This window comes from Lampris incognitus, chromosome 9, assembly GCF_029633865.1.
Source record: "Lampris incognitus isolate fLamInc1 chromosome 9, fLamInc1.hap2, whole genome shotgun sequence".
NCBI classification, from domain to species: domain Eukaryota; kingdom Metazoa; phylum Chordata; class Actinopteri; order Lampriformes; family Lampridae; genus Lampris; species Lampris incognitus.
The window spans coordinates 13,421,446-13,435,636 of NC_079219.1; the positions used below are offsets into that span (position 1 = coordinate 13,421,446).

The 14,191-nt window shown below is 40.3% G+C and overlaps 1 protein-coding gene across 1 annotated transcript in view; it reads left to right on the forward strand.

The window, feature by feature from the left end:
- Positions 1-12,926, forward strand: part of znf1035 (zinc finger protein 1035) — a 57,686-nt gene extending 44,760 nt beyond the window's left edge. Inside the window, exons 2-4 of the mRNA XM_056286916.1 lie at positions 3,345-3,406; positions 3,858-3,922; positions 4,048-12,926. Coding sequence (XP_056142891.1) covers positions 4,094-12,124 — 8,031 coding nt within the window. The 5' untranslated portion in view covers positions 3,345-3,406; positions 3,858-3,922; positions 4,048-4,093 and the 3' untranslated portion in view covers positions 12,125-12,926. The remainder of the gene's footprint in view (positions 1-3,344; positions 3,407-3,857; positions 3,923-4,047) is intronic.
- Positions 12,927-14,191: the final 1,265 nt, after the last annotated feature.

Here is a 14,191-nt window from a genome sequence, read left to right on the forward strand (position 1 = left end):
TTTGAATTATGACTTGTTTAAATTTTATGAGATAAATTTATGCAAATGTTATGAGTCCATTTAGGATCGTAATTAATGTTTTATTGCAAGCTCCTTACATTTTGGAGGAATTTTGTAAATAGTGGAGGAACAGATAGCCACTATTCTGTCCTTTGGGGAGAACCCTGCCTCCTATATTCGATTAGCCACCTACAGATACCTGCAATATCACAGATGGCGGAAATTACAACAGGTCACTTGCTTTCATAGCAAAATTTTACAAGGTTGGCACTACTGCTTAAACCTTTTTCAGTTTTAGAGCTCACCATCTTGCGAAAGCATGGTCTGAAACTTGATGGTGAGAGCAGTCATGGGCTTGCTTGTGCAACTTGGCGTAGCACAAATCTGTGAAAAGTGAAGGGAAAAAGGTGATATGGTGCAACAACCCACTGCCTCGCCCAGAGAAAAAGGGGAAAATGAAAATAGGGTAGTGGTTGCTTGCTCGAGTTTAAAAATGTTCCTTTGAGTGAAAATTGCTCTTGAAGCAAACCAATTGGCACAGCTCCCTTTCAAAGTCAAATTTGGACCAAGGGACTCAGTTGGAGTTCCCAATGAGTAAAATATATTAACGTTGAAAATGTCTGCTTGCCATTGGATTTGCCAACTAGAAGAATAGACCCACCCATACTGCATAATGTTATGCATATCGAGGCAAAATAGCAGGTTGTCGCACCGTATTGCTTCCTTCCATTAATTTTTCATTGATTCGCACTGTGCCAAAGTTTAGCATTGTTTTTTCCCGTGAATGCACAGGAATCTCTAAAATGCACCTTTTTACTCACCAGAAACAATTCAGTTTTCCTTCCACTATGGCATTCAAAGACACTGCTGCTGATGATCTCTTCATCACACAAACATCATACAAACTGATGCACCATCACCTTTCATATCCCACTGTCACTAGTCAGAAATATTTACAGAATTTAATAGCAGATGCACCATAACTGTGACTAATCACTAACCACTACCAGTGTGTTGCTGGTGCAACAGAGCCACTCCCAGCTTTCCATCTACAGCCAACACACGAACCACACTCCACAATCAATAGTGTAGAGTATGTATAGACAGGGACTCATGGTGCATTCCATTTGAACTGGGAAGTAGGAATTTCCAAGTTCCCAGTCGGAAATTTCAACTGGAACGCCCCCTGAAGTCAGATTTCCGACTCAGAAAATCAGAAGAACCTCACCAACCCTGATCTCAAAATCCAAGATGGCTGTCAATTAGGGACGCTCCGATCGATCAGCCACTGATCATTATCGGCTGATTTTAATTCTAAATAGTTTGATTGGAGCTCTCAATAAAGGCCGATCAGAAGAGCCAATCAGATGACGCAAAATACGTGAGACTCTGTGCGCAGCAAAAGAAGCTCGCTAAAATGGCTTCACCCTTCTGGCAGTTATACAAGGTGTCCAAAAAAGACAATAAAATCGCTATATGCAATGTATGTAAAGCAGAAATCCCTTGTGGTGGAACGCAACAATGACATTTTAATACCACGAACCTCATTAGACATACTATGAGAATTTGTCACGTCAAAGAATATGGCAAGTATGAAAGGCAAGCCAGCGCAAAGTCAGTAAAGCGAGCTAACCCTTTAGCAACTTAGTCTTCCGTGACTCAGTTGTCAGTTAGGGAGACATTTAAATGGCAGTTTCAGCTGGCAGCTGCGAAACGGGCTGCAATGTAATCCTTGAGGGCAATTGTGCCTTTCCTAGTACGTCCATTAAAAGTGCTTGTTTTTGCCACTGACAGGCTCAGGTTGTTATAAGTGTCTGACAACATTATGGAAAGGATACCTACAGAGATGGAGCTTTTTCTTTACATTTCACTTCTTCCAGTTTCTGTTGTAGCATCCCTTTTACTGCTTATGCATGGGGGCGGGGCTTCAGATGTTTACAAAAGGGAAGTCACACTGAATCTTATCAGAGCTGACTATTCATTTGAGGTAGCATAGCCTATGACATAAAGGAATTGCTAGCAATAATTTATTTCTAAAGTCACGGCTGAATATTAAGCTGATTCGACAATGTGGCTGAAGCATTTGAATTATATGGGCGGCTGTATTTATTTGCACCAGAGTGAAAGGATGAAGACCACCTAGAAATTGGAGAGAGGACGAGGAGAGCGAGAGAGGCAACAGGCAGAGGAGGGTGAACCAGCTTCGTTGTATTGTAGGAATGTCTTGCTTTTGAAGATATTTCCTTAGTTCATGTGCACATTACTGTTATGAAACCATTTCTTGACAGCGGTATCGTGGATTTCTGGTTGATCCCATTGAAACCATCCTCCACTATTGTCACATCATTAAGAATAGTTGCTAGCCTCCCAATCCACACTGATCTGGATAGTTCTACTGAGTTTATCCAAGAATCAGCCAGGTTTCTCTCATTTGCATTTGATGCTCTACGAAAAACAGGGTTCCCATGTGTCAGGTCAAGTCAATTTTATTTGTATAGCCCAATATCCCGGAAAACCTGGAAATCTATCGACTATTCGGCAATTTTTAGCTGAGATTGTATATTTTTAGCCATATGTTTAGCACCTGTGATGTCCCATCATTTTTTGAAGTTTGGAAGTTATAATTAAAGACCAGATAAAAGTTACGCAGTCTATTTAAGGAATGATGAGGCTTTCACTGATAGTTAATACTGAATAAAATTACTTTCTGTGAGAAACGACCTCCATGAATGTCTGAGCTAAAACCATTAAGAATGTCCTGGAAAATGTTTCCTCAAAAGAGTGGGAACCCTGGAAATGGCAGGCCCATCTTAAAAGTGGATGGCGCAGTCACAACTCTGGAGACTGATTTAATCAACTATTCAAACTGTTGTAATGAACATTTGCAGCAGAAACAAGTCATTAAACTAATTATACTTTCAGATTTCCATGACAATGGCTGACCTACGTATGCAGGTTGCATTTAACATGTCTTGTGATTCTGTCTCTGGTATGTCTCCCTAAGTACAACAAACTGTACCGTTCCCACGGAAATTGTTTATATTTTGCATCCTATATGATGTAGAAGACACATGTGAGGGCCCATGTTAAACTGATAAAATATGAGCAGAATAGTAAGGCGACAAGCCGGTGTTAGCTAATCAAACTGTCTGGGTAGACTTGTGAGAAGCTGTGGTGTGGCGTTCTGCTACAGCCCTGCCACTTTCAATCCCTCAAACCACCATCTCTGTCCTTTTGAATCCTACCCTTTTTTTGCCTCCCTCTTCATGTGCATAGGGAGAAAGAGGCTAAAACTAAGTACTTATTACTCTGTAAGCATTAATGGTTTTTTTTCTGTCTTGCAGGCTCACGGAATTGATTTTATTATTCAAGATTATTTAGATGGAAGTGGACTTTTTTTAACCAGGTAAAATAGCTTTTGTTGATGTCTGTTTGCTTTGTTTTTGTTTTTTCCTTGTTTTCCTTCCATAACAACATTGCATGTGACCATGGTCTTTAATAAATTATTTGATAAAATCATTAGATATTTATTTATTCAAGTTTAAACACTTGTAGCTAAAACATGTCATTAGCTTTATTGATCTATATTGCCATTAAGAAAGTTCCTGATGAGTGCTTCCTTTATTTTAACTTAAAAATGTAGTACAACATAAAAATTATTCACAAGTGTGTACTTCAGTTGACAAAAGGCCTGACAGTGGTATTATTTGGATCACACTGCACAAAATGTACTAATTTTGCTTTTTTATAATGCAGAGGCATTATACTCGATAGTTAAGCAAATACACCAAAAATACAAACTATTTATGTCATTAGGCAACAAAGCAATCAATTGATCTTCATTTCCATATTCCCAGGCTGCTGTTCAGCTGTAGGCTAATTCACATCCACTTGGGTCCAGTCCATCTAGGCCCAAGAAGAGGTCAGTTTACCATTTTAAAATCTGGTGATTAGAGTCTTATTTGTTTTATTTGGTATTTCATTCTAGTTTATATTTGAAATAGTGTCTATTAAAATTTTATCCTTCTGTGAATTTTTTTTTCACAGGATTGGATGAATTTAACTAACCCCCAGGCTCCAGTCATTGGAGAGAATGGCGCATGGGTGGGATTCATACTTTCACAACCTTCAGCCTGTATCATCAGATTCAAGAGCATTTAGAGTGTCCCCTGAATCTGAGGAAAATCTATCCGAGGAAATGGAAAACTTCATCGAACATCATGAATTCTCCAACATGGTGGATTCCCAAGAACCCCCTTCAACAAATTCAGACTTTAACATGAATTTTTACTCAGACTCCAGTATTACGAGTTCAGACTGTGTTTATCAACGATACTACAGTGATATGCCATGGCAAGCTGATGGACAAGAAACAGTTAAAGATGGCTTATCGCAATGTGGCAACAGCAACATCTCAAATTTTGCCACAGATGGATTATCTACATCAGGGGATTTTCCCTCTAATTTTGCAGCAGACCTACAAGACATTAAACAAGACTGTGGAATATTAAATTCATCCTTTCTTGAAGACTATTCAGATGTAAGTAGCTGCTCTGAAGCAGATGCCAGTGAAGAAGTAAGGCCATCGTGTAAATTTATGAAAAGTAATTCTGATCCCGAAACTAAAACCAGTGAAACTGATGATGCTAACAAGGGCAGTCAGTCTGATTGGCCTTTTACTTCTACTTGTAATATGTCATTTTCCATGCAGAGTTTGTGCCCTAGTGTGTCAGAGACCTCTTTGGTTTCACAAGAGCGCTCTCTCTCAACAGATGAGGCTAGAGAAAAGATATTTGACTCTGTACAGGACAAGCTTGAAAATGAGGAAAATCTCATAAAAACATGCGTACAAAGTAATAATTCCTGTAGCAGTTCAAAAGATGTGACAACTTTAGAGAGTAAAAGTATGAAAAGTAGTCATGAGCTTGGTGGCTCTCAGGAGAAAAAAGTTTTTGAAGAGAAGAGTGTTCCTGTCCAAAAGAAAGAAATGGACACTCCTCTTGGCCATAAAAACTGGATACAGGATGTGCTAAAGAAATATCCAGACAGCAGTGGGGATAATCAGATGTGTCCAGAACAAAAGAAATGCCAGGAGACTATTGCAGTTGCTGCAAATGACATCTCTGGAATTGGCAGACTTGAAAAGGTAGACCAAGAGGGTAAAATCCAGGAAAAGGAAAGTAAAGAATCAAAAAAAAAAGATAATGAGGAGGCTTTGGAAGAAAACGTGCGCCCAATTTTGATCTCCACGGATGGTCAAGAGAAAAACAAGAGGAAAGATAATCAAGATGAAGAAATGGAATCGTCTATCAATGAATCTCCAGAGTTGCCAAATGTTAATTTATCAGAGTCCAATAGTACTTCTCAAAAGCTTGTGAAATACACATGCACAACCGCTGTGAGTTATGCAGTGAGTGAAAGCGATATTGATAGTTTGGAGGACACCAATCAAGATATAGAAACTAATTTGGAGTTCTCTGAGAATCACACCTCTACAGATGGATCTCAGAGCATAATTTCCAGTGGCCCTCTAGAGGACAGTGACTGTAATTCGACTTGTCAAAACAATAATCCAAGCGTTTCAGATCATTTAGAGTCCTGTTTAACATCAGACAACTCGAGCATAGCCATAAACTCTTCCCCAAAAAATGAGTCAACATCACCATCAGAGAACACCAACTTGTCCTCATTTCTGGAACAGGAAGAGTCTTTGCCACAGAGTCAAATAACCATAGAACCACCTGTTACAAGAGGGGATGTCCCTGATGATAATAGAAAATCATTTCAAGAGGGGTATACAACATTGGACAAAGGCCCAAATGCACTTGGTATGTTGTATGGTGAACCTCTGTCAAGAGAAAACTCCCTCTGTGATTCTGATGAAGAGGGTTCAGTGGCCAGCAATGAAAATGAATGCATGAATCATTTGGAGGTGCAATCTGCTCAGCTGAAATCTTGCACACAAATGAGGAAATGCTTGCAGCCTATTGTTATTTTGAAGACCCTAGAACCAGGGTATGAGACAGGAGAGGCCTATTACTGTGCAGAATGCCAATACAGCACTAGAAATGTAGATCATCTCATTGAACACCACCATTGTAACCACTTTTTGGACAAATTCCACTTTTGCCAGACCTGTAAAATCTACTTGGTGGCTAGTGAACAAGCTGGAAAACATGTGTGTGGTGTACCAGCAGGGCCCCCTAGGTCTATCTTGCAGAAGAAAAAACCTTCCCTCCACAATTGCAACTACTGTGGACATACTTTTTCTAAATTATATCTTTATTTCCAACACATGCGAACGCACACAGGCAAAACACCATTTAAATGTAGTAGATGCGGTACATATTTTGCACAGAGTAGTACCCTGTACAGACATAAACATATACCTGGTCGCTGTCGTGGCCAGAGACGTACAGTTTCAGATGCAAAATCTCTTGCAATTAGTAGCAATACAGAAACCTTGCAGAAGGAATTGGCATGCGACAGTCAACACACCAGTCCACCTGAATGTTATGTGAAGCTCATAGATGTCTGTAAGACTAATGTATGTCACATATGTGGTAAAACCTTCACAACTGCAGAAAAGCTCCAGAAACACAACTGTGAACACAAGGGAAAGAGCGATACAATTGCACTCAGTGAGTGTAGCAAGAGTTTTAGTGAAGACAAAATGGATAATACAGGGATGCAGACAAAAGGAAAGCACAAATGCCCTCTCTGCCCACGTGTTTTCAAGTACTCTTACAACAGAGCTCGACATTTGCGTAACTGCATCAGAGAGTTGACGTATGGTGGAAAAGGAAAGATTGGCGACAAATTTCAGTGTCCCTTGTGCCATGCTTCTTTCACTTTAACATCTAACAGACGTAGACATATCCAAAACACTTGCCTGAAAGAATATTACAATCAACTTTCCAAGAGGAAGACTGAATCTAATGAAACTGAGGAGCAGGAAAAAACAGTCCCTAAGAAAGAGCATCTCTACAAATGCAGTCTTTGTCCGGCAATTTTTCGCCATCCCTCCGGTAAATACAGACATATGAAGAAACACGAGTTGTTTAAGCTTACTGGCAAAACGGTCAAATACAGGAATTCATGTTTGCCTCCAGTCTCTAAGCAAACTAAACTCAGTAGGGAAAGAACTGATGATTGTGAGGATACCTCAACTTCAGATGAACCCGGGACAAGCCTGTCCTCCTTTGCTTGTAAATTTTGTGGGAAACATTTCAGCTCATCATTATCACTAAATAAACACGAACACAACCACAAAGAGGAAAAACCTTTCCGCTGTTTGGATTGTGGCGAAAGGTTTAAAAACCGTGCATATCTGATTGCTCACAAAGCTGTTCACCAGAGGAGGATACAGTGCACTGTTTGCAGAAAGATCCTTCCAACCATCAGCGACTTGATCCAGCACAGACGGTCACATCTAAAAAGGGGGATGCTTCAGTGCCCGGACTGTCCATTGCAGTTCCAGTACCCTGTATATCTACTAAGACATATGCAGTCCCACAAACGTGGTGAAGGAAAGGCACGCGAGTTTGAGAAGAAACCACCATTGAAACCACAACTGTCCTCACAAACTTTGAGTGAACTGAAAGGGCAAAAGTGGCTACAGTGTTCTCTTTGCAAAGAGGAACTTCCTAATGCCAAAGAACTAAGGAAGCATTCTCTAAAACATATTTCCAGATCTTCTTCATGCCAATGCCCATTTTGCAATTGTTACTTCAGTTCTCGGCGTTATTTGCTTCGCCACATGCATAGTCACACTGGAGATAAACCTTTTACCTGTAAAACCTGTGGAAAACAATTTTACCGAAAGGTATACCTTATGCTTCACCAAGAAAAGTGTTCAGTTTCTGAATACGGTCATAAAGTTAGTAAGACAAGTGAAAAGGGTCCAAAATCATTTCAGTGTTCTTACTGTCCACGGGTGTTTACAAGGACAAATCGCTTGAAAAAACACCTTAAAGGCCACAGCTCAATGACACTGGTATTCTGCTCAAAATGTGGGCAATACTTTGGAAAAACAAAATTTACACAACATAAAAGGAAATGCAGTGGAACCCCAGACACTAAGCGTCCTGGTGGTAAAAGCACTGTGAGAGAAGATGGCCAAGAAGTCAATGCATTGCCCTCGAGGGCCACTGCAACAGGATCAAAAAAGCTTCAGCACCACTGCCCCCACTGCCCACGAAAGTTCAAGTACAGATCATTTCTCTTGAAACATCTTGGCTCACATAGTTGTCAGCAACCCTATGCATGTATGCACTGTGGCAATGAATTTGACAGCAAGCCAATGTGTTTGCAGCATGAAGCTTTTTGTGATGGTGTTTACAGAGAAGGAGAGTCAAAGGTTCACCGTCCTGACACATCAAAATTATTGAATGTATCCAATTTCAAAGAGACAAAAGAGAAGCTGAAAGCTGAAAGTGAAGGTGAATACAAGTGCAAATTCTGTACAAAGACCTTTATGAAATCCCGAAACCTTCGACGCCACATTTTGACACACACTGAAGTTAAGCCTTATCGCTGTAAAGCCTGCGACAGTTGCTTCTCAAGATATGACTACCTTAAACTACATCAGATTCGCTGTAAAGGGAAAAAGCAACGACTGGAAGTTTGCATACCCAAAATCAGTTTGGAGGATGTTGGAAAAGGTTGGCAAAACAAGCTTAAACCAGCTGCGGAAAAGCAGGCATTTGAGTGCAGCCTTTGTTTTAAAACCTTCTCCACTCAGTCTAATTTAGCTCGTCACTTCTCCATGCTACACGCTAGAAAATCTTTCAGATGCAGCCACTGTGGCATGTCATTCATTCACAAAAAATCTCTTGAAAGACATAAGTTCACCAAATGTAGTCAAAAGTCAGGTAAAACACATGGTCCCCAGCCAGAGAGATTTGATCCACAGACGGAAAATATGCCAAAACGCCATCATGGAGTAATAGATCATGTTCTGCAGCCTTATTCCAATAAAGAATCGAAGCATGCCTGTAAATATTGCTTTCGATCTTTTAAAACCACTTGGCAGATGGTGGTGCATTCCCGTTTGCATACAGGGGAGAAGCCATTTGTGTGTCACAGATGTGGAGAGAGATACATCCGGAAAGATTATTTGCAACGCCATTCAGCCAAGTGCATCCAAATGAAGTCAGCGTTATGTGACCAATGTGGTTCTATTTTTTCACTAGACAGTCTTGAAAAACACAAAAAAAGTTGCTCTGCAACGTCAAGCTTGCAGGACCAAAGTCAACAGTTGTCTATTCGGGGTCCCCCAAAGGGCTTTTCTTGTGCTCATTGTAATTCCCATTTCCTGCTATTTTCTCAGCTTCAACAACATTTTCTGAACACACACAAGCAGGATTCGATTTTGAGTTCACCTGAGTCTGCTGCTCCACTTCAGCAGCATTTGTCAAAGATAGTCAGCATGAAGAAAGAAGCCGTGGAAAGGAGAGAGGGTATCAAACAGCAGAGTGGTGATGGCAACCTATTGTTTAGCCACAATACTAGTTTAGACAATAAAATACACAAACCCTTTCCATGTCCTTCATGCAACATGCACTTTATAAATAAATCCGGGTTAAGTGGCCATATGCGCATACATACAAAGCAACTTCCACTGACTTGTAAAAGATGCAAGAAAGGTTTCTGGAAAGGAAATCTACTCCGTAATCATTCCAGGAAATGCAGAGGACTTGTAAGTGATACCAGTAGAGCTCTTGATACTGTATCAGTTGCCCCTGTCGCCTCAGAGATGGATTTCGTCCTGAATGATGCTGTTCTAGTATTTAACAGAGGTTCTAAAACAACAGGAACAGGAGTTTTGCAGACCAATTTCTCCTGCAAAGATGACTCAAAAGACATACCTTCACATAATTCAGGAGGAAACCAGGAGCAAAGTAGTTCATCTGAAGAACACAAGGCTGTGCAGTACCAGTGTTCAGAATGTGATAAGAGTTTCACTGATGGTTTAATGCTCATCAGTCACCTTGAAGACCATGGAAGACTGGCGCAAGTGAAAAAAGGCAATACCTGTTTCAAGTGTGGGAGAGTATGCAACAGTCAAGGAAATCTTGAAAAACACATGCGTATGCATGGTATTTATAAGACACATTCTTGCCCTGATTGTCCTAAGACATTTCTTTCATCAAATGAGCTTGTCATCCACAGATCATGCCATAGCGAAAATAGATCATTTGCTTGCAAGGTGTGCAGTGAGAGGTTTTGGACAAGGCAGTCATTAAATAACCATTACATTGAAATGCATCCAAGTCAGATTTACACGTGCCAATTGTGTTACAAAAGCTACTCTGTCAAAAAATCACTTATTAGACACTTTAGGGTAAGACATAAAAATGAGAAGATGGAGGAACACATGGATGACATTATAAAGGATAAAGTGACTACTGACCAAGAAATAAGTATTCCAGTGAAGATTTCCAGTGAGAGTGAAGATGTAAGTGAAGTTGGAAATGATGGCAGTGAGGACAATGATTCGGACTCTGCACCATACTTCCCCTGCCATGTCTGTGGCAAAACATTCCCAACATCAGAAAGCCTTGAAGATCATCAACGATGTCATCTGGGAGAAAAACCACATGAGTGTGCGGAATGTGGTAAATGTTTTTTCCAGGCATCCCAGTTGCAACAGCATCAACGAATGCACAAATCAGAATTTCAATGTCAGACGTGCGGCAGAGGCTTTGTCTCTTTGTTCGCATTGCGCAAACACAAGCATACCCATGGAAAGAGCCGTCCGTATCGCTGCTCTAAATGTCAGCTCAGTTTTACAGGACCCTCGCAACTTGCAGAACACATGGCCACCCATCGTGAAGACAATTTTCCCTGTGACATTTGCAATCGTACATTTTCCTGCAAGAGCAGTCGAGCAGAGCATCGGAAAATCCACTCTGATTTAAGTGTCATATTCCCATCTGTGACCTCAGAAGAAAGGTCTTCATCCCCCTTTGAATGCTCCTCCAAAATTATGAAACAGCTGAAATATCGCTGTGGGGTTTGCCATAATCGTTTCAAAAATCCAGAGAAACTTTCTGAGCATGGTTGCCTTGCAGCCAAAGAGCGACCTTATTCATGTGCAGATTGTGATAAACACTTCCTGCATGGATCTCACTTGAGAAAGCACCAGGCCACCCACCAACACTCACAGCCCAATGAATATCATTGTAATCGATGCAACATCAGTTTTCCCTCTCGTCAGCAGTTCCTCAGCCATTTAAAGATCCATTGTGATAACACATCAGAGATGAATAGTGCTGCCGAGGAAGGAGGGAATGCATGTTTGTTCAAATGCCCAGTTTGCTACCAGCATTTCGCCAATGCTGTTGAATTGCTCAATCACTTTTCAGTGCATTCGGATGATAGCCATGAATGCAAATTTTGTAACTTGACATTTCTTTCCAAAAGTAAGCTTATGGAGCATGAGTTTTGCCATCTGACTGCAGCCACTCAGTATGAGTGCACAGAGTGTGGCCAGAGCTTTTTGGGAAGTGATGCTTTCCGCAAGCACCACTGTTCCCGTCAACAGCATGCAATTACAGAGAGTGGATACTCAAATCATTCGACAGAAAAGTTGCCTATCATTGACAATTGCCCAATGTTGGAGGAGGAAGAGGTTGACGTGACGGGGGAGGACTTCCATAATTGTCCTGTTTGCTCCAAGCGGTTCTCCTCCAAAAGTGGTCTCTTGGAGCATCAAAATAAACAGCACCCAACTGAACAGCCATTCAAATGTGAGCTTTGTGGAAAAACCTTTGCACTGAGGAAGTATCTCAAAGAACATGAGAAAAGGCATCGTCAGAAGATTAACACTCAAAGCAATGCACAGCTTGCTGTAAATCAATTCAAGTGTTCTCAATGCCCCCTTACATTTCACGTAGCCCAAGATCTGTCCATGCATATGAGAATGCATTCTGAACAAGAAGTTGGAGAATATCGTTGTGATATGTGTTACAAGTCATTTAGCCATTTGTCTCTTCTCAGGCAGCACCAGGAAAGCCACGTTGGACAGGTTGTGTATGAATGTACAGAATGTGACAAAGCATTTGCTTTTCCCCACCTCCTGGAGGAACATCAGCAGACTCATGCTGGGCCCTCTCTCTGATTGCTGCTCCGACCTTTTAACCTTGTTATCTTCACCCTATAAATTAGTTTAACTTTATCTTAAATGAATTTTGAACAACTACACTGACTTAAAATCCGTCCCCTGCCTCATTGCTCATTTAGTTAATCCATTTTTCAGTCGCCAGAGAAGAAGTCAGATTTGTAGTATTGTCAATCATCACTGACTATTTGATATGTGTTTTTATGACAGGGTGTCCAGTTCTGTTTATTTTTAGTTATTGTACTGAAATCTAAAAAAAGAAGAAAAAAAAAGAAAGAAAAGAAACAACCCAAAATATATTTACTTGATGTTGGTCATCATCCTTTGACTTCTAATACAAAATTGTCTAGCATTTTAGATAGTCTAAATATTAAAAAGAAAATGCATGAGCAGAATGTTTAAGGGATGTTTTTTTAAAGGGATCCCGTTTTTGATGTTCTCGGGTGTGACATTTATTTTGCAATGGTCTTTGGTTAATTTGGTCGACGCTGTTAAGTCTAAAAATGTATAGCACTGTATACTTTGTAAATAGGTCATTTCAATTATTTGTAATTTCCATGAGTATTGGATGATTTATTCACTCTTGATGATTTTGAACACTCTGCCATGTTCAGTGGCCTTATCTTGGTTCCATAAATTTACGAAAATATATAAAGGTTGCAACATTTTTTTCCTGTTTTTTTTAGAAAGGCATTCAGTATTTTTTATAGATAAAAGATACAGATGTTTGTGATGCCAACTTATGTATTGTTTCCTATATATATATGATATGACAGATGCATTCATATAAGAAATAAACAAGTCAACTGTGAAATTGTTGATGTTGGATCTTGTTTAATTTTCACCCCCACATTGGCCTGTCTATAGATGTTTACCACCACATACATTTGGCAAGACAGGAAATTCCCGTATAAACGTTCTGCTCCCTCCTTCTGCCACTTCAGCGAACAAAAACAATGCTTAGGTAACATGACTGGCTATAGTATATGTCATAGTATATATCATGGTTTAGATGGTGCTGTGAGTAATTTATATTATGCACTAGATTTGATTCAATTGTCCGGATAACAAATCAAGCAGAAATGTGTCTTGGTGGCTTCCTGACCCACCGATAGGATCAAAAACTAATTAGTCTTTATTTTCAAATGAAGAGAACGATGAGATCGTAAGTTTGTCCTTGTTTGAAGCTAAACCTCAGAAGGACTAACATCGGCATGCAATATGTACCAAGTGGGCAGAGTAGACACGCAGAAACATGTACAATACCCACTCAATGAGGCACTCACTTGTTAAGTAAGTTACAAAATAATGCCTAATATATAGTGAAGAGTCAAAACATCCTCTGCATTAACACACCAGGCACCCACCACAGATGCCACCAGAGTACTACCCTAAGGATCAACACCAGTTTAGTGTCATTGATCCTTGGAGAAAAGGATCGAGGTTTCATGCACACAGGACACAAACTAGGCATAGATGAAGAAAGACTGCAACTTGGGAGTGATATTTAGCCACAGCCAATATGGTGCAGAATCAGTCATGAACAATTCATTCAGATATAGACAGGATCTAATGGGAAATCCCTTACGTTTACAACCAGGGAGCTACACAGCCCAGCCCAACCAAAAACTTTTCTCCCTACATACAAGGTGATGACAACAGGCAGAGCCATCAAAAGTCTCTAGCACCATACATACATGCCCAGTGGTAATCCCTAACTATTGACAGCTGCACCAAAAAGGCTCATCTAACTACTGGCGCAGTACCCAGTGGCTAAACCCCACCGGCAAAGTTAAAAGGGAAATTTCACCTGTGGCTTCGTGCGTGCACATGAATAATGTAGTCGATTGAAGCAATAAAAATCCTCACTGCATATTGACAAACAAATCTGTGCTCTCCTGCCCAGTCCTTCCCACACTGCCCACATGTGTCAGTGTATTGCGAGTAAGTTTTTGTATTTTCGATAAAATCCTCTGCTTGTTTTTTGAACAGCATGAGTAGATTAGAGTATTAGACACCTTGCTAGACTGTTTTTTTTCTGTCCGCCAACTAATGCCAAGATCAATC